Raw genomic sequence first — 25618 nt, 5'->3', positions numbered from 1 at the left:
CAGGGGGAGTGGCAGGCAGAGGGAGAGGCAGGCTCCTGGCTGAGCAAGGAGCCTGATGTGGGACTCAATCTCAGGACCCTGAGATCATGACCTGAGCCGAAGGCAGGCGCTTAACTGATGGAGCCACCCAGGTGCCCCTCAGTAACACTTTTCATCTAATTTCTGCATGCTACTTTTTTGAAAAAGGACAAACAAAATGTCCCTTATTTCGCCAATGTATGTCAAAATATGGAGTCAGGAAAGATTTAGTCCAAACTCCCACACCTTCTGTTAGAGAGGAAGAATCACTGGTGTCTGACTTGATGGCTCAATGGTACCACAAAATTTTGGAGTTTTCAAATCTCCAAATCAAGATTAAATTTTTTTCTGTGTCAAATCACTATGTTATACATCTGAAACTAATGTAACATTGTGTTAATTATAGCTGAATAATAATAAATAAATAAAATAAATAACATTTAAAAATTCTATTTTGAATAGTTTTTATTTGAATTATATAATCATACTTCAAATTTTTGAATTTTTTTATGACATGAATGTTAACTGTCAGTTAAACTGAATATTCTCCCTTTTTCTTACCATTTTTACTAGGTAGGCTTTTATTGTATTTGTATTTAAGTGTTCAATCCTCTAAACCATTCTCTTCAGACACACATGTCATGAAAGCTGAAAAGTTTCCATGGTCCTTCTTACTATTATTTTTTATTCTTCAGAAAGATATAGAAATATATTTTATTACTTGCTTTAATTTCAGTTTTCCCATTGTCCTCATTTTGGAATGAGAATCTCTACATTGTTTCTTTTTTTTTTTAAGATTTTATTTATTTGTTTGACAGAGAGAGACACAGTGACAGAGGGAACACAAGCAGGGGGAGTGGGAGAGGGAGAAGCAGGCTTCCCGTGGACCCGGGAGCCCGATACGGGGCCCGATCCCAGGACCCTGGGATCATGACCTGAGCCAAAGGCAGGCGCTTAACGACTGAGCCACCCGGGAGTCCCTGAAGGTCATTCTTTAAGTCGGAATTTTGTACATAATGGCCTGTTGTTCTGAAAAGGAGATAAGCATTATTTCCTCCATTTTAGGATAAGAAAAACAAGGGCTATCCTTTAACAAAAGAATTCATCTTCTCCAGTTTCTGAGGGCTTGGGTTTGGTTTGAAGAGAAGCAGTAGACCAGATTTCTGGGTCTTCATTACTCAAAGGTCAGTGTCAAATTGGAATATCAATCTTTTTTTCTGTTTCTTCTTCTCTTCCTTCCTATTGGCACAAAGGCAAATACTCAAAACAGTGAGATTAAATTGGGATATATCTCTATAGCAGTCATAAAAAATGACAGAATCAAAGAAATCTAGAATTGGAAATAATTAATAGAGTATTTAGCCAAGGGATGGCATATGTGATGGATGATGTTGCTTCCACCCTTCATCAGTGGCAGACATCACCAATCAATTATTGAACCTAAATGTGGCCCAACAGATATTTTCTACACAATGCCCTTAGCAGCCATTACCAAGTAAGTGGAGCTATCAATGAGGCCCTACCTAAGGTATTCTAATCATTTAACATTATGAGGACACTGAGACCGATAAAGGTAAGGGGACTGGCTCATGGTCCCTCAGTGGCTGACAGAGAACCCCTCTTCTTTTTTTTTGTTTAAAGATTTTATTTATTTATCCAAGAGAGCGAGTGAGAGAGAGAGAGCATGCGCAGGAGCAGGGGGAGGGGCAGAGGGAGAAGCAGACTCCCCACTGAGCAGGGAGCCTGATGCGGGGCTCAATCCCAGGACCCTGAGATCATGACCTGGGCTGAAGGCAGATGCTTAACCGACTGAACCGCCCAGGTGCCCCTAATTGTGGAATTCTTGAAACTATCCCACCAGGTAGCAGGGAAAGAAGGATGGTGTCCCTCTACAAGCAGCATTCCACAACAGGGGACACCCAATTTCCTCTCTACTTGTTCAGGTTCTCACAACCAGAGTTAAGAAGTTCTTAAAGATTTTTATTTTTATTTTTATTATGTATTTGACAGAGAGAGAGAGAGACAGCGAGAGAGGGAACACAAGCAGGGGGGAGTGGGAGAGGGAGAAGCAGGCTTCCCGCTGAGCAGGGAGTCCAACGCGGGGCTCGATCCCAGGACCCTGGGATCATGACCTGGGCTGAAGGCAGACGCTTAACGGCTGAGCCACCCAGGCGCCCCAAGAAGTTCTTCAGAAACTAACCGACTAACCAACTAAAGTAGCCCTCCTCCAGTCACTTTTTATCCCAACGCCCTGTTATACTTTCTTTTCAGCATCCTCTGATTTTATCTAATGTAGCTAAATGTTCAATTTTGTTTTAAACATATTTTAATCTAATGAATAGAATTCCTCTAGGTAATAACCTCTTTTGGGAAGAAACTCCGGGTCTTTTATAGCTGATCTCTACCTCTGCACATGTCCCTAAGTGGCATCTGCATGTATGAGCTGTTAATGTGTTGAAGAAGCCTGAGACCTTGGATCCATTCGGTGTCCTTGTACTATATTTTGACTTCTCTGGATGCTCAGCAACCTATTGGTCAGTGAGTGGTGTCTCGTGTAGCCAGGCCTCTCTAAGCTTATTAAGAGCCTGGAGGCAAGCCCTATCTCTTCCTGAGGTCTGGGTGTTACTACTTTTTGTTTTAGGTCGGGTGAGATCTACAGAGCTACTTCCCCCTATACTTGCCAGGTAATCTCATGGCCACCTTCCCTATGCCTCCCCAGGGCGTGTGAGAACTTCTGGATACATTCTAAATCACAGTGGGGTTATGGGCCACTCACGTTCAGAACTTCTTCCAAGTTTCTGTATTGAATTTTGTATTTGGAAGTTTGTGTTCTACTTCTTTAAAAAATTTCCTCCCTGCCCTCATCAACAGAAGCTTCAAGACCCACGAAAATTGGATTCACCCCTAACCGACAGACACTCCGAGGGGCTCAATGCAGGCCTTCTCTCTTTTCCCAATGGCACAAGGCCATTACTTTTACTTGTATGTGGCTGTTTGCCTATTGGTGTGGATACAGTCTGCAAATCATCTCTACCTGGAATTCCAAACAGAAGCAAAACAAAAGTGTTTTCTATTTGAAGAGCTAGAGTAGGAAGAGAGAGGCATTTGTCTCTCAATCACTGCCTCTCTTTTCCTTCTTCTTCCCACCACTCTTTAACTAAGAGTCAGGCTTTTCTTTTACTTCCCTATGTCTCAGCTTCATGGCTTATCTGTCTTAGAAGAAAGGAGCATATCTTCCGGAGTTTGGGAGAAATGAGATTCTTACTATGTGTTGAATTTTGTAAGTTAAATAGAATTAAGGAAATTTAGCAAATTCTTTTTCTCTCCACTAAGCCTATTCTACTCTCTCCTGATTAGGGAAATAAGTCTCAGAGCTCTACTTCAGGCCAAGAGTCTATGAAGGAACATGATTTAAAGAAGAAAATTAAAACGAATCAGCTTGATGTTTGCAAAGTATTATACCATTATACTCTCCTTTTTTTAAAAAAGTGAGAAAATTGGATTTGTACATGACATAATCCCATTTTAAATGTTGGCATATAATTTAAAAAATAAAAAATTTAGAATATATAAAATAATATATTCTTATGATGCTAGTAACCAAAAGGGTTCTAAGAGATTTAGAAATATTAACTAATTCTCCCAACAACCTGTTTTACAGATGAGGAAACTTAGGCATAGAGCAAGTAACTTGACCAAGATCACATAGCTATACATTGGTGCAAACCAAATACATGTCTGTGGGGAAGATATGTCTGCAAGGCACCCAATCTGGAACCTCTAGTTTATGACATATTTGAATAAGCTAGAAAGAAAAGCCTTTGAATTCTGGCTTGGTTTCTCTGCAGAATGACCTTGTACTAGTCAACCTCTAGAAATTCCTTTGTAAAATTAGGATAATGTGATTAACCTTGCAGTGCTCACTAAGTGTTGGTTTTCTTTTTTCTTCTTCTTCTTATATGGATGATTGCACTGAACCTTCATGATATGCTTGTATATTACCTGAAATGCACAAATCTTGCCTATTGTTCAAGACCCAACATATTCCTAATACTTCTAGAAATAGTCTGCTATAGAAGACAGTGCTAGGCTTGGGGTCAAGATGCTTGTTCCAGTCCTGGTGCTGTTATTAATCCTTTTTGTGAATGCACACAAGTTTCTGAGCCTCAGTGGCTCTATCTTTACAATGTGGAGTTGGACTAAATCAATGGCTTTCAACTCAGTTTTGAGATATGCTACATTTCTCTAATGGTGGGAAGAGGCATGGAAGAAGAGAGAGGACAAGGGGAGGGATGGGTGAGCAGTTTATGGGTTCCCATCTCCACTACAAATTTAGCAACTCTATTTTAAGCTGTCAGATTTTATTAGATGGGAATATGCCACTGCCAGTAAAACAGGTGGAAACCACTAGACCTTTCATGTACCCACATTCTCTAAAACTCTTTTCTTGGTTTCTCTGTTTATTTCCTGTTTGTCCTAAACATGGAACTAAAGGGTCTGACAAGTTTTAAAAATTCCAGCTGAAATACACATTCTTTTGTCTTTTTCTCTTTTCTACCAAGAAGTGAAATTAAAGATGAAGAGGCCTAAACAAGGACCAGCATGGATACTTCCAGCAATTTCACAGATAGTTTCCAGCAAAATGTGATGGATTAGGAAACTTTTCAGTTTCAAAAAGCTACCAAGTGACACACAAAAGTCATAAATTATCTCTCATTATCCTGTGATTTTAGGAGTTGCTCACTTGCACTTGAATGTTTCTTGCTGTGGGGGAATGACCTTCAAGAGGCAGCTTCTTTGTATTTCTTACTTGATTGTCTTTAAGCTATTATTATGAACTCTGTTAGAGCAATTTTTCTCCACCTGAGGCTAAGGAACTGGAAGGTATGAAGAGGAATAAATCAAGCCCCCATTCTCTTCAGTCTTCTTCAGCTTCCATTTTAGGGCAAGATAGACCCAAATTTACTTCCCAGTTTTCTGCTTGGAAATAAGATGGTCATCCTTTAAGTCAGAATCTCAAAGCTCCTTGAATGGAGGTGAATGAGGACACACAATATCTGCAAATCATCACACGTCTTCAGAGAAGAATTACAATATTCTTGCAGTATCATGGAACTTCCATTTCTGATCCCCTAGATGAAAACTGATTTATCTTTTGCTTTGAAGACAGGTTGGTACATTGAAAAGCCTGGAAGGCTGTTGTTCAAATCTTGATTCTAAATTCACACTAGCATTTAGGCGCCTTGAGGCAAATTACTTTTCTGGACCAGGCAGCAATTTTACCATTGGGAGTATTGGAGTAGACGCTTCCTGAGATTCTTCTCGGTTTAGATATTCTAAGGACAAATTACTAATGAGGAAGTTATCTCCAGTTGTTGGTTTGGTCTTCAAAAACACTACAGGATCTGATTTTGAGGTTAGGCTGTCAGAGTTGACCCTTAATATTCTATGCCCTTTCTTCAGATCAGGCTATCTAAAGGAAGTAAAGCTGGGTCTCCTTGAGATGACTGGCTTGGTCCCTCATTGGATGGGATTCTTCATGTTCAGAGGTCCACTGAGAACTTCAGGTCACCATCATTTTCCCTTTACAATGGTATCTCCATAGCCAGGTGTAAGACGATGATCTGGACCCCTCACTGATATTTCACCCAATTCTCCAGATAGTCATTTCATTAATTTCTTTAATTCCTCCTTCATCACTGCGTCATGGCCCCTTTAAGGCAGCGGCCATAGTTGAGTGGTGGGAGCAGCTGCTGGCAGCAAAGAGACTTGCAGGATTTGGCCTACCCTTGGCCACTCACCGCGCACGCTCAGGACCGGGGGCTTGGTGGGAAAGGAAGGAGGGGCTTAAGGTGCGCCTGCGCATCAGGGGCGCGCGCAAGGGGCTGGTTTGGTGATCCCTTTAAGAAACCGCAGGCGGAGGAATTTCTCTGAGAGAAAATAATCCTACTCACGGGGCCCCTTGGAGGCCATTAACCCCCCGAGTCCCGGCCCCCCTTTCCCGGGCAGGCCCTACCGCCCACGCGCGCACCCGTGGGATCTCTGGATCTCCGACCCGGCGCGCGGCATCCGCCCCCTCCCCACTCTCAGCGCCAGGCCCGGCCGGGTTCGGAGAAGCTGCCGCGAAGCGGCCGTGCCTGCAGTGTGGGCGGGGGCCGGGGGCCCGAGAGGTTCCGCCGCCACCGCGCCGGGAGCCGCAGCGGTTCCGAGCGGGGCCCAACATGGCGGAGAGAGAGGTGGAGTCCGGCCCCCGAAAGAGGGTAGGTGAGGTGAGGCAGAACTCGGGCGGCGGGCGGCGGGGGGCGGGGCGGGAGTCGTGTCCCGGGGCCGGGAATGGGCCAAGCGCAGGCTCGTGGAGGGGTCGTCGAGGCCCGGTTGGGAAGAGGTTGCGGGCAGGACTGAGGCAACCTTGGGTCAGGAGCGCGCTGGAGAGTGGTCCTTCGGCAGGTGGGACAAAGATTTGCTGTTGGTTAGGAGGGGGAGGGGCGGGGGTTGTTTGCTTCCCCCCCCCCCCCAGCCCTGGGGGTGGGTTATGTGGGCCAGGGGAGGGAAGGTGTCACATTCTTAAGTGCATCTTTAGTAAATCACAGTCTCGAAGTTTAACTGGGGAGAGGTCAGGTGGGGGTGGTAGTGGTAGTGGCGGGAATAAGTCGTGGACGGGTCTCAAGAGGAATAACCTGGAGGGTTGTTCAGTAACACCATCGCGAATTCATTTTCCTACCTCCTTTCCCCTCCCCCCGTAACCGTTATCAAGACCAAGGTGGAGGTGGTGCTCTTACCTGTGAAGAAGTGGGGTCGTTGTCATGTCCTGATTTAGAGATTTTGGCAACTCTGAATGTCATGCTCTAGTCTAGCCTCTTTACCAACAATTAAGAACGTGGAAGAGTATGACAAGTTTGTCATAACAAGGATGTACCCAACCAGCCTGCAGAGGTGAATTGAGTGCCTTTTAAAGTTTGTCTTCAAACTTTTAATTCTGAATGATTTTTTTTCAGACGGAGAACAATACTGTACTATCGATTGAGCAATATTTTTCAGATTTTTTTAGACTCCCCCCCCCCCCCCCCCACCTTAGCATGTTGAGCAGTAAGTTTCCTATCAGGAATCTTCCTTTTGGGAATGGGCACGAAATAATCAAATTAACGTTAAGCCAACCACGTAAAAAATTATTACTTAATTTTTACTGACAGTGCCTTTTTGATTTAGCATAGAATTAGTAATCTCATAATGAATTACAGCTGACATTTTGAGTGCTTATTATGTGCCTGGCACTGATTTATAGGAGGAATTTAACTTTGCATTAGGTATATAAAACCCATTTTGCAGATGAAGAAATGTAGGCGTAGAGATGTTAAGTCATTATATTTAAGATCAGATAGCTCTTTAAGAGGTTGAGCTGGGATTTGAATTCAGGTTTGTCCCAACTACAATGCTTGTGTCGGAAGCCAGTCTGTTTCTCTCCTTAAAAGCTTAAATTATAGGGGCGCCTGGGTGGTTCAGTTGGTTCAGCGTAGGACTCTTGATCTCAGCTCAGGTCTTGATCCCAGGGTCTTGAGTTCAAGCCCCACCTTGGGCTCCATATCTAGCATGCCTACCTAAAACCAAACAAAACTTAAGTTATAAATAACCAAAGAAATGTCAAATAGTTTTTTCCAACAATTTATTGGGAAATATTTTCAGCTACACAGCAAAATTGAAAAAATTTACAGGGAGCGGTCATATACTCACTACCTAGATTCTACTATTAACATTTTATTGGTTTTATCACTTATTTATTCATGTATCTAGCCCTTTATCCATTTATCAGTTATTTTAATGCATTTTAATGCATTTCATTTTACTATTTGGAGCAATTAAAATTTAATGTTGATAGTCTTAGGTTTATAGACGTTTAGATCTTCCTTGTGCAATAATTAGTCATAGCTAGAACAAGTTAAGCTGTATGATAGTATATTAAATAGTTCATTTAGTATAAATATTGGGTATGGAATGCACATGTTTTGAAATTTTAAATTTCTCTTCAAGCTGTGAGTCAGTTTAAACTTTATCCTCATATTTGAGTAAAGGTACATGGCATGTGGTCCACCAATTAAAATATATAGGGTAAATTATTTTAGATGTGTAATGTTCATTCAAGGAGATCTCTGAATCCAGTTGCTGCTAATGCTATTATCATTCATCTTATAAAATGGAATGTTCTAGAAAACATCTAAACATGTTGGTAACAAATTCAACTAGCTTTTAAATACTTCTTTCTCTTATACACTTTAAAGATGCCACACTGATAGTAATCTAAACTATTATTTTTTAATGTCATGTAATATATATATATATATAGCACTACAGGTTTTACCCATTATTTTACCAGTTTCATTGTGGAGGAAGGTTACATTCATTATCTTTTAGGCTCCATAATCCATTTTTTAAAGTTATTTATTTTATTTCATTTATTTTTTTTTTAAAGTAATGTCTATACCCAATGTGGGACTTGAACTCACAACCCTTGGTCAAGAGTCGCCTGCTCTACCAGACAGGTGTGCCTCCATTTTGCTTTTGATATTTGGTTAGAATGTTCAGTAGGGTTATCCTGAACTGTACACATGGTACATGTGCTTTTTTCCCCCCCCTCATTTTTTTGATGTGTGCTAAACTCATGTGGATTCCATATGTATACTCTAAACAGATGAGTGGGGACTATGTACAAAAGTACAATATCTTTTAATAATTTCACTGCTTTGAGGCAGCTAAAAAAATTGCATAGGCCTAGGTAATAAGTTTAGGTTATTTAATCTGAAATTGCATTGATGATAACATGGTATTGTATTTATGATGCTTAACTGCTTTGACCTTTATAAAAGTCACAGAGTTTCTGAACACCTATGCTAGTTGTTGAACTGTATGCTAGGTATTATGCTGTGGTATTTATGATCATGTAGAATAATACATTCTGGCTCTCCTGCTAAATTGTGAAATCTTTTAGGGTGGGGTCCATTTTATTCCATTTTGCATCTCCAGCACCTATGACTTCCATGTAATAGGAACTCAAAAAGACTTATATTGATTTTTGGTAAGAAGGTTCACCTGTTATAGTAGAGGCTGTAGGGCTTGGGTACTGAGGTATTTGCTTTATAGTTTTCGGAGCTTCAGTAAAAATCTTCCGTAGCATCCTTTATACTCCAAAATTGTCTCCTGTGGATTCAGATTTAGGGATCTTCTGATTGTTCTGGATTATGGTTAGATGGGAGAGTATTTTAAGACTCTTGGGTTAACCACCTTACATTCTGTGTAGGCCTGCTGGCTGTCTTACTTTTATGCTTGTGGGTATTTAGAACAATAGGTATTCATTAGATAAGTTTGATTTGATTGTATTCTGACTATATTGGAATGCCAGTCTTTCAGTTTCTGAACTTGGGGAAGCTAAGTATGTGGGTGGGTCAGCACCATATCCATCAATCATCTGTGCTAAGAACCAAGTTCATAGGAAGTTCATATACACATAGTCTTTCTTACTTTAAAGTTAGGATATTTTTGAGATATTATTTATAAATTTTTTAAGATTGTAAAATTTTTATTTTCTAATATAAGTTTTAAAATTCATTAGTTAGGCTTGCTGTAAATAGTGGACTTATTTGTTCATGGCTATTATAATAAACTTACCAAGCATGAGATCTGTGGAATTATTTTATGCATGGCTATTAAACTTATGAAGCACGAGATCTAACTAAATCTGGTGGCCATATTTTTTTGTGAAATCCCTATATCTTTTCAAAGTTTACATACAGAATGATGACTTTTGTAAATGTGTATGTTATTACATGGTCTACTAAGTTGTATCCACTCTCAAACTTTGTATATTAAATTTGAGGCATATGTGTTTGGTATGCTTAAAAGAAAGATAAGTAGGATGCTTCCATTTTTGTGAAAACTGATAATTTTTCCTTCCCCACATATGTGTCTATACTTGTATATGTATGAGCTTGGAGAAAGTTGTGGAGGCTACATGTCAGGCTACATGTTACTGTTGATTACCTTCACGGGGTGGGGATAAGGAAGGAAAGAGAGAGTAGGGGAAAATTTTTGCAAAATGGAAAAATACGGTATAATATTAAGTGAAAATATAGACTATAAAATGTTATCCATATTATTGTAAATATGTAAACAATGAACATGCATGTAGACGGGGAATAGAAAATAACATGAACAAATGAGAACATTGATTTTATCATGTGGTGGGATTATGGAGAAGTTTTGTTTTGGATTTCTGTTATTTTAATATTTTATAATAAAATAATAACAAAAGGTTGATCCCTCTTAATTCCTTGATGAAATTTTAATCTTTTGTCTTTTCACTAAATGGGTTACTTAAAAAGCACAACAGTACATATTAAAAGTATTTGCAGCTCACGTGTACACAGTGTAAAGCATCTGCTTGAAGAATGCATTGGCTCTGTATAGAGAGCATTTGAAGAGGCCATTCTAATGTTGATGATTCTGAATTATTTTCACAGTGCCCATCTTATAACTAGCAGAGGTTTCTGTAAATAAAGATAATACTTGATATTTATAAACATTTAAGTTCCAGTCATTATTTTAATTATTTTATGTGTAATATAGCCTCCAATCCTCATTAATTCCATAAACAGTAGTCACCATTACTGTCTCATTCTATAAATGAGGAAACAGGTACAGAGTTTTGTTTTTTGTTTTTGTTTTTTTGCTTAAGGTCATACTATAAAGGCTAAACCTGACAAATAGTACTTGAAAAATTACACTATTTGATAAATAGTGTAGGTTAGGATTCATTATTATAACATATAAGAGTTAATATGTCTATTAGTTATATGTAATACATGTAACAAAATACATATACGTAATATGTGTAATAATAGTCTAGGTCCTGAATTATCTGGAGTTTTTAGTCGTTAAAATTAATTGAATTATATTTAAATTGATGTGTAAATTCTCAGGATGCATTGGAATACATTCTAGTTTGAGATAACCTTAAAACATCTTCACAACTCACAGGTTTATTTTTAAGAAAGTATACACTAAATATTTTAAAGCTATGATTTATTCTAAAGATAAAGTTTGTGCTTCCTTTGAAAATGGAATGATTTTCTAATTTACTAAAGACCATTTAAGGAAATAAATGTAAAATTGCAGTTTTGTGGATATTTAGTGAACATTTTTGAATTCTGTATTAGGAGACTGATCACTCTTTAAAGACTGACATTTCCTTTAAATATTCTGATTATTTTACTGTGCATTAACTATGTAATTATTTTAGCAAAGCAAAGAGAAAGCATTATAGCGTAGTATTAGGTTGAACCATGTAAAATTGCTAATATTTGACCGTTTGACTTATAAAAAAATGCATTTTCTTTTTTTTTAACAACTGATAATCAGTTTATTAAAAAGGTTGATGTAATCATGTGCAGTGGTGACTTCAACCTCAACTCCTGGCTCAGTACTGATGGAAGTAATCTGCTTTAACAATCTCAGAAGAACTGTGCAAGTCAGTGAGTCACTTGTGGATCCTCATCTGAAAACGATCCCAAATCTTAGAACCTTCACTACGAGGAGTTTTTCTTGTAGTGATTCTCAAAGTCGTGGTAGGCATCCAAACTGGTCCTTCCACTTTGAGATTCTTCTCCTTTGTACCTCTGATCAAGTTGCACATACCTTCTCCAAAGATTTTACATCGTGCTGGTTAGAGTAATTCTAATTCGGTGAATCGCCACCTCTGGTTCCACGGGTGTCTTCCCCAGTGTCTTTAAAAGCCCTGTCTGTGGTGCAGCATCCTGATGGACTTGTTCTTTGGAGAGAGCAAACAGTGGTGAGTCAGGAGCAGGAGTGGGGCGCCCGGAAGCTCTGCTGTAGCTGCAGCCACGTCTTCCTCAAAGAGCCAAGAACGCATTTTTGAATGGCTCAACCTCTAATAGAGCATGTGCTTTTCAAAGTCAGGTTATGGTACAGTCTCTAGTATTTAGCCGTATTGGGATAATAACACCCATACCCATTTACGCTTAAGGAATATGCATAATATTACTTTAATTTCATTCTTATCTTTCTGGCCTCCTGGAAGCTTGAGTTAGCTACCTTCCTGCTTTTCATCAAAGATAATACCTGAGCAAACCTTTTCTATCCAACATGGACTACCCACTACTCTTTGAGGTTAAGGATCATGTGTTCATCTTTCTTTACATCTTCTGACATGTTGTCTTATAAATCTAAATGTGATATATATATACACACACAAACACATATTGCACATTTACAAGCAAAAGTTAAAAAACCCTTTATTTTCTGTTTCATAATTTGATATTAATATAGAATATAAAATATAGGTTGGTACAGTGAATTCCTGTTACCCATATTTAACAGCTAAACAGTTCTCAACATTTTGCTCTTCCTGTCTCATCCAACTTTTTTTTTTGGTCGAAATAATTTTATTCATTATTACTATTTTTTAAGATTTTATTTATTTATTTGACAGAGAGAGCGAGCACAAGAAGGGAGAGCGGCAGGCAGTGGGAGAAGCAGGCTTCTTGCTGAACAGGGAGCCCGATGTGGGACTCAATCCCAGGACCCTGGGATCATGACCTGAGCTGAAGGCAGACGCTTAACCGACTGTGCCATCCAGGCACCCTGGTCGAAATAATTTTAAAGAAATCTCAGGCATAACATCATTTAATCTATATGTACTTATGCATGTATTTCTAATAAGTAAGAATTAAAACTAAATAACTCTAATACCATACCTAGAAAAGTTAGTTCTTTAATCCAGTCTGTGTTCAGATTTCTTTGATTCTCTAAAATTTTTTTTTTAACAGTTGGTTTGTTTAAATCACTATCCAAATAAGATTTACCTCTTAAATTTCTCTTAACTTCACCTATTGCCCTCCCTACACCCTGCACTTTTTCCCATGCTATTTCTTTGTTGAAAAAAACTAGGTCATTTGTTCAGGAGAATTTCCCACATTCTGGATTTGGCTGCTTGAATTCTTGTGGTATTTTAACATGTTCAATTACCCTTCATATTTCCCACAAATTAGTAGTTACATATAGAGCAGTGGTTCTCAACGTTGGCTGAAACTTGAGAATTACCTGGAGAGCTTTTATGATTTTTTTTTTTTTTTTTTTAACCTGGAGAGCTTTTAAATATCCTGACTCTCAGGTTACATTTCAGATAATGAAATCAGAATTCATGGGTGGATTCTAGGCATCAATATTTTTAAAAATTTCCCAAGTGATTTAGTCTGTAGCCAAGATTGAGAACTTGATTTGGTAGAGCTTTATGAGATTTCGGTTCAGTTTCTTTAAGAAAGAAAAATTCATGAAAAAGAAAAATTCATGAATAGAGTGATACATAACATATTTCCAATCAGTTTTAAGAATAAAAGAGTGTGCTGTTTAATAATTACAGTGGGGTAATAGCCATAAACTGGGACTGTCCTGGACAAAAGGATATATAGTCATCCTATTAGATGATGCTAGTAGATGGTGAATTCTTGTTGCATTATTCCAGGAGGCACACTTTTAGTGATACTAAAATTGATCAATTTATGTTCTGCCAGTGGAATCTAAACATAATAGTTTCTTAACATCTCACCTAATGAATATATCAGCCTTCGATGATTGTTTCCTAGATCTATGATTTCATTAGAGGAGTGATTTTTTTTAAAATTATTTCTTCTTTTATTCACTGGATTACCCTGTAATATTTGTACAGGAAAAGCAGAGAGTAAATGCTTATTTTTTTTCTCCTTTATCAACTTTCAGAAGAATGAATTGATGCCGTAGCAAATCCTAAAGGTGAGGCTTGGGAGGTGGTATCGTTATGAACACATAGATTTTAATATATTTGATATATATATATATAAATGTATTGTGGTCAGTATTCTTTTTGATCTTTAAATTTGTCATATTTTTTTATTAATGGCTATCTGTATTAGTATCCTAAGGCTGCCATAACAAATTACTACCAATTTGGTGGCTTAATATGGTAGAAATTTATTCTCTCTCAGTTCCGGATGCTGGATGTCTGATATCAAGGTGTCAGTAGGGCCACATTCTCTCTGAAGGCTCTAAAGAAGAATTTTTGCTTCTTCCAGCCTTTGGAAGGATTTTGGAAGCTTCTGGTGGGTTGATTTATATTTCTTAATTTGTGGCAGCATAACCTCCACTCTGCCTCCCTCTTCACATGGCCTTCTGTGTTTTCTTTCTTTTTTTTTTTTTAAAGATTTTATTTATTAGAGAGAGAAACAGCATGACAGGGGAGAGGGGAGGGTCAGGGAGAAGCAGGCTTTCCGATGAGCTGGGAGCCCGATGTGGGACTCGATCCCAGGACTCTGGGATCATGACCTGAGCCGAAGGCAGTCGCCCAACCAACCTAGCCACCCAGGCGCCCCTCTTTTTTGTCTCTTTTAAGGATTTATGGTCCAGCCTAATCCTGGATGATCTCATTTCAAGATCTTTACCTTAATTACATCTGTGAAGACCTGTTCACCTTCTGAGCTTCTGGGTGCATGTGTCTTTTAGGGGCTACAATTCAAGCCACTATAGTCCACCCTCTTGTCCCTCAAACTTGACATCCATCCCATATGCAAAATACATTCATCTCTATCCCAACATCCCCCAAAGTCTCAATCCATTATAGCATGAATTCTTAAGCCTTAAATCTCATATCATCAGCTCAAAAACACCCAATTCTTAGCATCTAAATCATCTACACAAGATACGAATGTGATTCTGGCTATGACTCATCTGAGGTAAAATTCTTTATCTGTGGCCCTCTGAAACCAGAAAACAAATTTTCTGCTTCCAACATAACAATCCTGGGACAGGCATAGGATAGACATTCCCATTCCAAAAGGAAGGAAATGGGAGGAATAAAGGGATCACTGGTCCCAGTCAAGTTCAAAACCCAGCAGGACCAATTTCCTTAGGTTTCAAGACCTGAGAATAATTCTCTGTGACTTGATCCTCTGCCCTCTGGGTTTATTGAAACACTGTAGACCCCTGCTTTGAGCCTACTTCTCTGGCTTCTACTTCTTTGTACCTTTCTTTTTCTTGAAGGGTAGCACATGTTCACGCATGAGTAGCTTTATTAGCTCTTTCCTGCCAATAGAATTCCAGGAGTCAGACAGATTTTTTTTCATTTTTATCTAGTCTGTGTTCTTTAAGTATAGGCTGGCAGTGTTTTTGTTGGTGTAATATGTTTACAAACCTTGAGTCTCCTCTCTGGTTCTTCACAGATTCTGGATAACCCCATCTTTATTCCTGACTTAAATTGAGGTGACTGATTGGACCCATGATTCATACATCTAGTATCTTCAGCAAATAGTTGTCCAGCTGTACCCTTGGCCCTTTCCCTAAAGCACATTTTTCTAAGAGTGAATTTCATAATTTTAGCATCCTATGCCATCTGGATGGGCTGAGAACTTCCCAAATCATCAAGAGTTGTTTCCTTTTTGCTTAATATTTCCTCAATTTATCTCTTTCCTCTCACTTTGTATTCTTAGCAAGAAGAAACCAGGTTGTACTTTCAACACTGCTTAAAAGTCTTAGTAAATATCTAAGTTCATTGCTTCCAAGTTCTGCTTTCCTACCCAGTATAGAACACAATTCAGTCAAGTCTTTGCTACTTTATAACGATGATCACCTTCTAGTTCACAATAACCTGTTCTTCATTTCCTTCTGAGATACTCATTTCCTTCTGATATCACACCACAAACACCTTTAACATTCAGATTTTCTCAACATTTTGTTCATGTGTATATGTATTCGTTAAGATGTTATAAACTTTCTCTTCTTTGTTTCTCACTTCCTTGTGAAACTACCAGAATTGCCTTTAATACCTATATTTGTCCCAACCATCTCTTGAAGGCAATCTAAATTTTTTCTATCATGCTGCTTTCTTTCTTTCTTTCTTTTTTTTTTTTTTTTTTAAGTAGGCTCCATGCCCATTGTGGAGCCCAACCCAGGGCTTGAACTCATGACCCTGAGATTAAGACTTGAGCTGAGATCAAGAGTTGGATGTTTGGGGTGCCTGGGTGGCTCACTCGTTAAGTGTCTGCCTTCAGCTCAGGTCATGATCACAGGGTCCTGGGATTGAGCCCCGCATCGGGCTCCCTGCTCGGCGGGAAGCCTGCTTTTTCCTCTCCCACTCCCCCTGCTTGTGTTCCCCCTCTCTCTGTGTCTCTGTCAAATAAAAAAAAAAAAATTAAAAAAAATATTAAAAAAAAAAGTCGGATGCTTAACCAACTGAGCACCCAGGCACCCTCCCTTTTTTTTGATAGTTGACAAATTGCCACTGTTGTGTTTCTTAAAATTCTTCCAGCATCTAGTCATTATCCAATTCCAAATCTACTTACACGTTTTTAAGTATTTATTACAACATACCATTTCCAATTATCAAACATGTATTAGTTTCCTAGGTTTGCTGTAAGAAGTCACCACAAACTTAGTGGCTTAAAACAACAGAAATTTATTCTCTAGCAGTTCTGGAGGCTAGAACTCCAAAATCAGGGGGTCAGCAGGGCTATCCTCTCTCTGAAGGCTCTGGGAAAGAACCTTCTTTGTCTCTTTCAGCTTCTGATGGTCTTAGGTGTTCCTTGATTTGTGGCAGCATTAACTCCAAGTTTTACCTCTGCTTTCACATGGCCTTCTCTGTGTTTTTGTCTTTCTAAGGACAGCGTTCATTGGATTTAGGGCCTACCCTAATCCAGGGTCATCTCATTTCAAGATCCTTAGACTAATTACATCTGCAAAGTTCATTCCAAAAAGATCACATTCTGAGTATCTGGGAGGACATATCTTTGGGGGCCACAGTTCAGCCTACAACAAGGTCTTTAAGGTTAGCATCTGAATGTTTTTAAAAAAATTAAAAGTTACCTTAAAAGTTTTTAATATGTTAAAACATACATGACATAGAATTTACCTTTTTTTTTTCTTAGATTTTATTTATGTATTTGACAGAGAGACAGCGAGAGAGGGAACACAAGCAGGGGGAATGGGAGAAGCAGGGTTCCTGCCGAGCAGGGAGCCCGATGCGGGGCTCGATCCCAGGACCCTGAGATCATGACCTGGGCTGAAGGCAGACGCTTAACAACTGAGCCACCCAGGTGCCCCAGAATTTACCATTTTAATTACTAAAAGTGTATAATTCAGTGGCATTAAAGATGTTTTAATAGTGTTGTGCCAGTATTACCACTGTCTTTTTCTTCAAAGATTTTATTTATTTTAGAGAGAGAGGGTGAGGGAGGGGCGGAGGGAGGGAATCTCAAGCTGACTCTGCGCTGAGCTCGAGCCTGACTCAGGGCTCGATCTCACTACCCTGAGATCAAGACCTGAGCTGAAACCAAGAGTTGGACGCTCAACCATCTGAGCAACCCAGTCACTCCTACCACTGTCTTTTTAGCCCCAAACAGAAGGTCTGTCCACATTAAGGAATAACTTCCCATTGCTCTTCTCTCCAGCCTCTGTTAAACTTCACTTTATATCTCAATAAATTTGTCTATTCTAGATATTTCATATAAATGGAATCATACAATATTTGACCTTTGGTGTCTCATTTATTTCACTTAGCGTAATATATCAGAACTTCATTCTTTTCTATGGCTGAATAATAGTTTATTGTATGTACATAGTATTTATCCTTTCATTTGTTGACAGGTGGTTTCTATCTTTTGGCTATTATGAAAAATGTTGCTATAACAGTGCTGTACAAGTATCTGTTTGAGTCTGTTTTCACTTCTTTTGGATGTATACCTAGAAGTGGATTTGCTGGAATAAATGGGATTTTTACGTTTATCTTTTTGAGGAATCCCCAAACTTTTCCACAGAGGTGCACTAGCAATGCACAAGGGTTCTGCTTTCTTCATACCCTCTCCAATGCTTGTTCTTTTTTTTTTTCTTCTTTTCTTTCAATAATAGCTGTCCTAGTGGGTGTGAAGCAGTATCTCATTGTGGTTTTGATTTGTATTTTTTTAATGACTAATGATGTTGAGTATCTGTTCTTGTGCTTATTGGCCATTTGTACATCTTCCTTGGAGAAATATGTATTTAAATCCTTTGCCCTTTTTTAATTGGGTTGTCTTTTTGTTAATGAGTTATAGGAGTTCTTTATATATTCTGGATATTACGAAGTCTAATTTGTCTATTTTCCTTTTGTAGCTTGTACTCTTGTTTTCAATTTAAGAAACCATTGCCAAATACAAGGTTATGTAGATTTTCCCATATGAAGAAATCTAAGAGTTTTGTAAAATAGTTCTTTAATTTAGGTCTTCAATCCATTTAAAGTTAATTTTTGTTGATGGTATAATGTACGTGTACAGTTTTGTTCTTTTGTATCTGGATATCCAGTTTTTCCAGCAGTATATGTTTAAGTCTGTTCTTTTCCCATTGAATGATCTTGGTATGCTTGTCAAAAATCAGTTGGCCTTTGTATTAATCACTTTGGGTGCTATAACAAAATAATGTAGATTGGGTGACTTAAACCATAGAAATTATTTCTTATATTTTTGGAGGTTGGGAAGTCTAAGATCAAGGTACTGGCAAGGTAGATTTCATTTGGCTTGTTGGCAGCTGCCATTTTTGCTTTGTGCCTGTATAATCTCTTCTTTGTGTGTTCTCAGGACAGATTGAGGGAGCTCCCTGGTGTCTCTTTTTAGAAGGGCACTAATCCCATCATGAGAATCCTACCCGCATGACCTCATCTAACCCGAGTTACCTCCCAAAGGTCCCATCTTTAAATATCATAACATTGAGGTTTCAGTCTTCAACATATAAATTTTGGGGACACAAATATTTAGTCCATAACAACCATATATGTAAGGGCTTATTTCTGGATTCTCAATTTTGTTCCATTGGTCTATATGTCTCCTTGTGCCTGTACTACACTGTTTTGATTACTTTAGCTTTGTAGAAGTTTGAAATTGGAAAGTGTGAGTCCTTCAAATTTGTTTTTTCCTTTTCAGGATTGTTTTGGCTATTTGGTATCCCTTAAAATTCCATATGAAAGTCAGGATTTTTGTCCTATTTCTACAAAAAATGCCATTGGGATTTTGTTAGGGATTGAATTGAATTTATAAATCTCTTGAGTAGTATTGTCATCCTGATACTATTAAGTCTTCCACTCGGTGAATGTAGGGTATCTTTCCTTTTATCTATGTCCTTTAAAAAAAAATTTTTTTTTTTAATTAAGTAAACTTTACCTCCAACTTGGGCCTAGAACTCATGACACTGATATCAAGAGTGCCATGCTTTGCTGACTAAGCCAGCCAGGTGCCCCTGTCCTTTAAAATTTCTTTCAGCAGTATTTTGTCCAGGTCTCAGTGTGCAAGTCTTGTAGCTCCTTGGTTAAATTTTTCCTAAGTATCAGTGTGATACACTGTATTAATAGAACGGAAAAAAAAAACCCCGCATGATCTCTCAGTTGATGTAGATAAAAACATTTGAAAAACTCCGTCAGGGGGCACCTGGGTGGCTCAGTTGGTTAAGCGACTGCCTTCAGCTCAGGTCATGATCCTGGAGTCCAGGGATCGAGTCCCCCCATCGGGCTCCCTGCTCAGCAGGGAGACTGCTTCTCCCTCTGACCCCCCTCCCTCTCATACTATCATTCTCTCTCTCTCAATAAATAAATAAAAAGCTTTAAAAAAAATTAAAAAAAAAACTCCATCAGACTTTCATTAATAAATTAGGAGTACAAAGGAACTTCCTCAACATGATAAAAGCTATATATGAAAAATCGTAGCTAACATCATACTTGATGGTGAAGGACTGCAAGGCTTTCCCCTAAGATCAGGAATAAGATAAGGATGCCCTCTTTTGGTACTTCTAATCAATGTGTTTGAAGTTGTAGCCAGAGCAGTTAGGCAAGATAGAAGAGGCATCCAAATTGGAAAGAAAGAAGTAAAACTCTCTCTTACTGCAGATGACATGATTGTATATACAGAAAACCTTACAAATCCACCAACCTCCCCCTTCCCCCCAGACCCTGTGAGAGGTAGTAAATTCAGCAGAGTTCAGGATAAAAAAAAAAACCACACAAAAATCAGTTGTATTTCCACACACTAGCAATGAAATCCTGAAAGGAAATCAAGAAAATTATTTCATTTACATTAGCATCAAAAAGAATAAAATACTTAGTTATCTATATGCTTTTGATTTAACTCCAGTAGTTCCTGAAAGTTTTTTCCCTTTTTGGTCAAAAAGATGTGCCTAGGCTCATGCTTTATGTTACTATCTCAGACTTGGAATTAACTCCCAAGAAGCCAGGGTACCTTTTAGCAGGAAGTGGTAGTTAACAGACTATAGTCTGGAACTGAGATAAGCTTTTTGAAATTAGAGTGTTTTTTTGAGACTCTTATTGCTTGTGTTTTTCACACTTACCTCACATCTGGCTTTTCCTTCTGTTTCCCCACTGAAATTCTCTTTAAGATCACTGAAATGACCTAATAATTACCAAGTCTAATGGATGCATTTCAGAGCTTTTATTAGGTTTCTCTTAGACATCTGACCCTATTGCCCGTTCCCTCCTTGAAACGTCTCTCTTGTTTATAAGATGGCATTCTCATGGTTCTTTTCTTGAATTGCTTCTTTTCGGTCATCTTTGACTCTTTTTGCATGCCCAGTAAGTGTTTCCTTGGCCTGTGTTTTTCTTGGGTAATCTCCTACAGTAGTTTTAAAACTACCCATTAAATACACTGTGATTTCCTTTCCCCTTCTTTGCTTCTTTTTTTTGTATGTGTCTAAAACTCAAATCCTGTATTTCCAGATGTATAATTTGACTTGTATTGTGCTGTCTAACAGATACTGCTAATTCAGTGTGCCTAAAATGGACTCCATTCTTTTTGCAAGTACTTGCTCTCACAAATAGTGCCCCATTCCTTCTCTCCCTGTTTTTCTTCCTGTATTCTTTTAGTTATTATCTTCTAGTCACCCAAGTTAGAAACCTCTGAGTCATCTTGCTTCTTCTCTTTCCCCTATCAATCCAGTTTTAATTGGTGAATCTTACTGAGATTACTTCAGATATGATTTTTAAGATTTTATTTCTACTAATACCAGCCTAGTTATGGTACTCATTTTGTTTGCTTTGTCTTAGTTTTCTTGCCTTTAAAATTCTTCTGCCCTCCCCCCACCCCCATTGTCCTCTCCTGTTCATTCTGTATACAGGACTAATTTATCTTTAGAAATGAAAATCTGTTCATCAGTATGGTACCAATTTGGCTCCCTTCATAATAATTCAGTTCCCCAGGATAGGTACTGTTCAGATTCTTCCTGTGACAAGAAGCAGGTTGCATCACATCTCTGACTCTCCTCTTAGAAATGTACTTTTCCTTCATGGGAGAGGTTTTTTTCTGATTGTCTCTGCTACTGTTATGCTAGCCTTGGTAGGGGTCCTGCTTGGCCCTGCAGCCCAAATGTAGAGATAGAATCCTCGTTTAATTCTACCCAGCATAGTTGAAACCAGGTTGTGACTTTTAAAGATTTTTTAAGCAATTTCTACATCCAGCATGGAGCTCGAATTTACAACCCTGAGATCAAGAGTTACATGCTCTACTGACTGACCAAGTCAGGTGCCCCCCAGGCTGTAACTTTTAAACAAGACTTTATTAAAAGTTGAGTGTAGTAGGAGGGAATTACAAAACCAACACAATAGTCCATCCCTGCCCCAAATCTGTGGTTTTGCTTTGTGTGGTTTCAGTTACCCACAGTCAACCGCGGTCCATCCGGAAGCAGATGATCCTCCTCATGTATTGTCAGGAGGTCAGTAGTAGCTTAACGCTGTGTTACAGTGTCTAGGTTGTTCACCTCATTTCATCTCATCACATAGGCATTTTATCTCATGTCAACACAAGAAGGGTGAATACAGTACTATATTTTGAGAGAGAGACCATTTAACTTTTATTATAGTATAGTGCTATTAATTGTACTATTATTGGTGTAAGTCTCTTACTGTGCCTAATTTTTAAAAAAGATTTTTATTTATTTATTTGACAGAGACACAGCAAGAGAGGGAACACAAGTAGGGGGAGTGGGAGAGGGAGAGCAGGCTTCCCGCCGAGCAGAGCCTGATGCGGGGCTCGATCTTAGGACCCTGGGACCATGACCTGAGCCCAAGGCAAATGCTTAATGACTGAGCCACCCAGGCGCCCCTTACTGTGCCTAATTTATACATTCAACTTTATCATATGTATGTGTAGTTGGTCCTTGAACAATATTGGGGTTAGGGGCACCGGTCCCCCCACAGTCAAAAATCTGCCTATAGCCTTTTAAAAATATTTTATTAATTAATTTATTTTTAAAAGATTTTATTTATTTATTTGACAAAGTAGGAGACAGAGCGAGAGAAAGCATAAGCAGGGGGAATAGCAGAGGGAGAGGGAGTAGCAGGCTCCCCACTGAGCAGGGAGCCCAATGTGGGGCTCAATACCAGGACCCTGGGATCATGACCTGAGCCTAAGGCAGATGCTTAACCGACTGAGCTGCAGACGACCCTTATTTATTTTTAAATAATCTCTTCACCCAGTGTGGGGCTTGAACTCACAACCCCAAGATCAAGAGTCTCATGCTTTTCTGACTGGGCCAGCCAGGCACCCCTGCCTATAACTTTTGACTCCCCTAAAACTTAATTGCTAATACCCTACTGTTGACTGGAAGCCTTAGTGATAACATAAACAGTTGATTAACACATATTTTGTATGTTATATGTGTTATGTATTATATAGTTAACAATAAAGTAAGCTAGAGAAAAAATACGTGTATATATATATTTTTTTTCTTTTTTAGAGAGAGACTGCAAGAGGTGGGGGGAGGGGTGGCGAGAGGGGCAGAGGGAGAAGGAGAGAATCTTAACATTGTTTTTCAGAGTAGAAATTGAGATTGAGGCTGGTGAGCATACACATATACAGACACAAATTTGATTTTGTGGGAATCAGCAGATAACAGCAGGGGACCCAGGAGAAAACATACCATGGTGTATTCGTTTTTAATTAGCAATAAAATTCAGAATCCCCTGAGGGAATTCTATCCCTGCTCCTTTACAGTACACAAATGTCTAGTCCCTATCTGTCCCAGACCTTCTGAAATAGATTAGGTGGAGGAGGGCGCCTGGGTGGCTCAGTTGGTTAAGCGACTGCCTTCGGCTCAGGTCATGATCCTGGAGTCCCTGGATCGAGTCCACATCGGGCTCCCTGCTCGGCAGAGTCTGCTTCTCCCTCTGACCCTCCCCCCTCTCATGTGCTCTCTCTCTCATTCTCTCTGTCTCAAATAAATAAATAAAATCTTTAAAAAATTAGATTAGGTGGAGGATTGCAGAGTAGGAACCACTATCATAGTAGGTTTTGGCCTTGGTTCTTACCATTAACATGGTTTTTGTTTCCTTACAGATAAAATAGAAATAAAGATCTATCTAACTTAGTAGGTTTCAGTAGGTTAGTGCACAAGAAACATTAGCGTACACTAGGTGGTGATTTCTAGAAGCAAAGGGGAGAGATTGTGTAGTGTCATGGAAGCCTTGGAAGTCATTGTTGGGAAGTGAATGTGAACATTACTTTTTTCTTGCCTTCCATTCTTTGTGACACTTGAATTATTTAAGAAGCAAATGTTTGCTCCAGTTATTCCTTTCATTCAACCCTTTTGTTCCCCTGAAATTGACTATGATGTTTTCTTCTCTTGAATTCCATTATATCATAGTTAAGTTTCTTTTTTATATGATCTTCACATGGTTTTTCATAGAATTTATGTCAGAGTTGAAATATTTCTCTAAAGATAGTTACAGAAAATATGCATGCTTACTGTCCTTCAGTTTTTCTTCATGTTGGATGTCTTAACATGTAAGAGAAGTAGATATTTTCCTAATTTTTATATATGGAAAATAAATTTTAATGAAACAATACCGTATCTGATCATTATGAAGAAAAAGGGTGTCGTATCTAGGAACAAAGGAAGATTTATTTTGTTTAGTTGTCATTTGTTGGAAGAAAAGAATACAGAAAGATGCCAAAATAGTTATTTTCAGGGTTGTTGTAAGTGATAAGTTATATAGGAAAAAAGCTGCTTGTTTTGTGTGAGGAGTATAACTCTGCATTTAAGAGGTTTCTAGTTGATTACTACCTTTTTAAAACCTTTGTTATGGAAATTTAAGCTATAAATGTAGAACAAATAGTTCAACTAATGGTCATGTATTTGTTATTTGTCTTCTTTAACAGTCATCAACTTTTTGCCTTTTATTTTTTCATCTCACATGTCTTTCCCTGTAATATTTTAAAGCAAATTGTAGACATATTTCACCTATTAATACTCAAAGCATGAATCTCTAACAAATGCTATCTCTTTTTTAAAAAAATCATAATACCGTTATCACACTGAACAAAATCAACATGATTCCTTAATGTCACCTAATATTTGTACAACTTTGTTTCACAAAGTTAGTAGCTAAAACAAGGCTTGTGGGTTATGTATTTTAAGCCTCTTTTAATCAGTAAATCTCCCCATTTTAAAAACTGCCATTTATTTTTATTTTTATTTTTTTTATCTGACAGAGACACAGCGAGAGAGGGAACACAAGCAGGGGGAGTGGGAGAGGGAGAAGCAGGCTTCCCGCGGAGCGGGGAGCCCGATGCGGGGCTCGATCCCAGGACCCTGGGATCATGACCTGAGCTGAAGGCAGACGCTTAACCACTGAGCCACCCAGGCGCCCCACTGCCATTTATTTTTAGAAGATACTGGATGATTTGTTTTGCAGCATTTCCCACATCCTGGGCTTTGCTGCTTATATTCTAGTGTCATTGAACATGTTCCTCTATTCTTCATGTTTCCTGTAAGTTGTAGAAGTGTGATTAGATTCAGGTTCAATTTTTTTTTTGAAAGAATTCTTCATAGGTGGTGGTGTGTTCTTCCTATGATACCACTAGTGAATCATGTTCATCCTTGTTCAGGTGATGTCAGCTTAATCTACATATTTAAAAGTTCCTGTTCAGTTTTTTTTTTTTTAAAGATTTATTTGAGATAAGGAGATAGAGAGTGCAAGAGAGTGTGAGTGAGCTGGGGAGGGGCAGAGGGAGAGGGAGAGAGAATCTTTTTTTTTTTTTTTTAAGATTTTACTTATTTTTCAGAGAAAGAGAGAGAGCACAAGAGCACGCATAGAAGCAGGGGGAGCAGCAGGCAGAGGGAGAAGCAGTCTCCCCACTGAGCAGGGAGCCTGATGGGGGACTTGATCCCAGCACCCTGGGATCATGACCTGAGCTGAAAGCAGACACCTAACCGACTGAGCCACCCAGACTTCCTGGGAGAATCTCTTTTTTTTTTTTTAAGATTTTATTTATCTTAGACAGATGGATAGATAGATAGAGCATAAGCAGGGGGAACAGCAGAGGGAGAGGGAGAAGCAGACTTTCTTCTAAGCAGGGAGCCCAGTGTGGGGCTCGATCCCAGCACCCTGGGATCATGTCATGAGTTGAAGGCAGACGCTTAACTGACTGAGCTACCTAAGGCCCCCTCCCCCGTAGGAGAGAGAATCTTAAGCAGACTCCATGGTGAGCATGGAGCCTGATGTAGGGCCTGAGATCAGGACCTGAGCTGAAACCAAGAGTCG

The 25618-nt window shown here is 38.9% G+C and overlaps 1 protein-coding gene across 8 annotated transcripts in view; it reads left to right on the top strand.

Moving 5' to 3' along the window:
- Window positions 1-5898: 5898 nt before the first annotated feature.
- Window positions 5899-25618, top strand: part of ZMYM4 (zinc finger MYM-type containing 4) — a 129897-nt gene continuing 110177 nt past the window's right edge. For 2 of the 8 annotated variants that reach the window (XM_025856487.2, XM_025856488.2), the window contains exon 1: window positions 5900-6278. In XM_025856487.2, the coding sequence (XP_025712272.1) occupies window positions 6240-6278 (39 nt within the window). In that variant the 5' untranslated portion in view covers window positions 5900-6239. Of the gene's footprint in view, window positions 6288-6374; window positions 6466-25618 lie in introns of those variants that run through there. The other 6 variants (XM_073902921.1, XM_025856489.2, XM_073902923.1 and 3 more) reach the window with 5 other exon arrangements.

The sequence above is a fragment of the Callorhinus ursinus genome, unplaced genomic scaffold (assembly GCF_003265705.2).
Source record: "Callorhinus ursinus isolate GAN/ISIS: 27379988/994484 unplaced genomic scaffold, GSC_fseal_2.0 scaffold18, whole genome shotgun sequence".
NCBI lineage: Eukaryota > Metazoa > Chordata > Mammalia > Carnivora > Otariidae > Callorhinus > Callorhinus ursinus.
Note: the sequence above shows the minus strand (reverse complement) of the source record. Positions and strands in the feature narration are given on the sequence as shown.